This window comes from Seriola lalandi, unplaced genomic scaffold, assembly GCF_002814215.2.
Source record: "Seriola lalandi dorsalis isolate HSWRI2012SDOR001 ecotype SW California unplaced genomic scaffold, Sedor1 jcf7180002054547, whole genome shotgun sequence".
Lineage (NCBI taxonomy): Eukaryota > Metazoa > Chordata > Actinopteri > Carangiformes > Carangidae > Seriola > Seriola lalandi.
In genome coordinates, this window is record NW_019525100.1 from 220,980 (window position 1) to 223,724 (window position 2,745).

At 43.4% G+C, this 2,745-nt stretch overlaps 1 protein-coding gene across 1 annotated transcript in view; it reads right to left on the reverse strand.

The window, feature by feature from the left end:
- The window catches only part of ca10a (carbonic anhydrase 10 (inactive)a), a 212,051-nt gene extending 211,001 nt beyond the window's left edge, over nucleotides 1-1,050 (reverse strand). The window contains exon 1 of the mRNA XM_023415271.2: nucleotides 417-1,050. Coding sequence (XP_023271039.1) covers nucleotides 417-492 — 76 coding nt within the window. The 5' untranslated portion in view covers nucleotides 493-1,050. The remainder of the gene's footprint in view (nucleotides 1-416) is intronic.
- Nucleotides 1,051-2,745: the final 1,695 nt, after the last annotated feature.

Here is a 2,745-nt window from a genome sequence, read left to right on the forward strand (position 1 = left end):
AAAAAATATAAAATATAATTGATTATGTTCATGTGGTTTGTATAAGAGGAGCCCACCCATGTCATGCGTGCGTCAGAAGCCTGCGCATCCAGTTCTGGAGGCTACACTGTGCCCATCCTGAGTCTCTCACACTCACACACACACACACACACACACACACACACACACACACAGAAACATCCATAGGTAACTACAGATTAAAACAACAGGGATCGTCTGTATCATGGCAGGACTGCGTGAGAACATTTAGATATGTTCTCTCCACCTGCCGGAGCGCGTCCTGAGGAGCAGTCCTTGTGGATCAGAGCTGTTTTAAACCAAAGCCCGCCCTCAGCCCGCACGTTTTCATTTTTTTAAGGAAAAGCTTAAAGATAATTTATTTGATGCACCTGCTGGAAACGACGCCCATCACTCACCTGATATGCAGACAATAAAATTGGCCTGGAGAATTAGCAGTATTTCCCAGATTATATCCATCCTTTCATTCCACATACATTACGCACAGGTTAGAAAAAAAAGAAAAAGAAGAAGAAAAAGAAGAAGAAATGGAGCTTTATCAGTTGCAGATGTCCTGTCCTCCCAGACCGGATCCCGCTTTACACCTTCCACCAGGTAATTTCCACACCAGACACATAGCAGGTGCTCAAAGCCTCAGGAAGAAATGTTACACGTTCCCACAGTGACTGAAACCATTCCAGAGATGGCAAAAAAGAAAACACACACAAAAAGGATGAACTCCAGAGAAAAGAGCAGAACACTGATCCTCGGTCAGTTCACTGTATTATTCCAGTGCGCCCTAGGACTGAGTGAATGGACACATCCATCCATCCGTCGCCGTTTCACAGAGCAGGCATCCCGTTCATCACCACGGAAAGTCACACATGGTAATTTCGGGTAAAAAATCTCTGTGTGGAAAGAGGAAGAGGGAAAAAAGCCGGATTACTGGCGGCGGGACACGCGGAGGGATCGGACTAACACCTGGAGACGCCTCACAACTCAGAGAAAACTCGCATCGCCAGGTGGCGAGCCTCTGATCGAGACTTCTCCGCCGTCACTGCAGGGGACCAGCGTCAAGTTTGACGGTATACAACCACAACTTCCGGTGTGGAGTTTCACAATAAAAGTTCCTCTCTTTTTTTTTTAACTGAACTGTTTAACGTATGCCTACAGATGTAAATCAAATCATTGTGGTTGTGATCGACTTGTAGGAAAGTTGTAATTTTTTTAAGTATTATTTATTGTTGTTAATGATCCTGTTAACATGCAAACAAATCAGTTTACAGTGCAGGAAGCAACTTAAAGGGAATGAGACTGTTATGTGTAGACTTAATATATCCAACTAATAATTTAATGATGTGGATCTAATTAATGCCCAGTAAGTAATCAATAATATCAATTACCCACTTTTTAAATCATCATTTGATTACTATGTTCACTGTTGTAATATCGCCTAATTTTATTAACACTTTCACTGCCATTTGGATTTTGTTTTTTTATTTTTTTTCTCCTGCTGTGCTTTTATTTTGCGAACTCCACCACATAATTTCCGGTCATCCTCTGCCTAAGTGCTCCGCATTTACAGCACGGTTCTCTCTCTCTCTCTCTCTCTCTCTCTCTCTCTCTCTCTCTCTCTCTCTCTCTCTCTCTCACATACCCTGGGCACAACTACAACACTGATTCTTCAAAAAGACAGGTATCCCGTGCAGATATGGGGGGGGGGGTTAAATCACAACTTACAGCGTCTGTAGATAAATAGATAAATTCCCTGCAAATAACAACGGTCAGAAAAGTCCGACCGCGCAGTTTTGACGCACCAGAAAACACAGTATTCATCTAATAAATTAAGCTGAGTATTAATGAATAATAATGATGACGTCGGCGTTCAGGTAAGATCAGCGGCAGCTCTGTGTGTACTCTGATACGGATCGTAGTGGACTTCCTGCTCCGGTCCGGTACCGGGGCACCCAGCGATGCCACCCACCTTCTGCGGCTTTACACATGATGAGGATTCGCGAGGAGCGCGCCTGCGCGCGTCGGGGGCGCGCACAGACAGGCGGCGGGGGAGTTTGTTTTTTTGTTGGCTTTTTTGGGGGGGGGGGCACAGGTGGATGAAAATCTCGCGTGCCGCAGGAAAAATGTCTCATGTTTTAGAGAAAAAAAAACAGTTTGTGTTAAAGAGAGAAGGTGAAAGGAAGAAGGCGGGAGATACAGTGATGATATATGTGGGAAGAATAACGAACAGTTGGAATCATATTCCTGCCAGAGGATTTGTGTGTGAAGACACACACACACACACACACACACACACACACACACCCAGAGAGAGAGAGAGAGAGCATACACAAACAAGATCATTACCAAAAAGACTGGCAGCCTTTCTATCAATCTGCTCCTCTCATACAAAAAGCATTAAGATACTCTGTGTGTGTGTGTGTGTGTGTGTGTGTGTGTGTGTGTGTGTGTGTGTGTGTGTGTGTGTGTGTGTGTGTGTGTTGGCCGTCATATTTGCTCTGCATATTTTATCACTGGCCTATAAAATCTAATTGTTACATCATGAAATATTTACATTTTATAAAATCTGAATACAAACAGCGGAACAGAAACCCTGATGATTGTGTGGGTTCACATGTACGAAGCTGAAATCAGAGCCAAAGTCTGCATTTTAGAAATTCTGAATCTGCTCACAGAATGTTTTTCTAACAAATCTAAAAAGAAAGAAAAAACACCAAAAATACACAGGGCTGG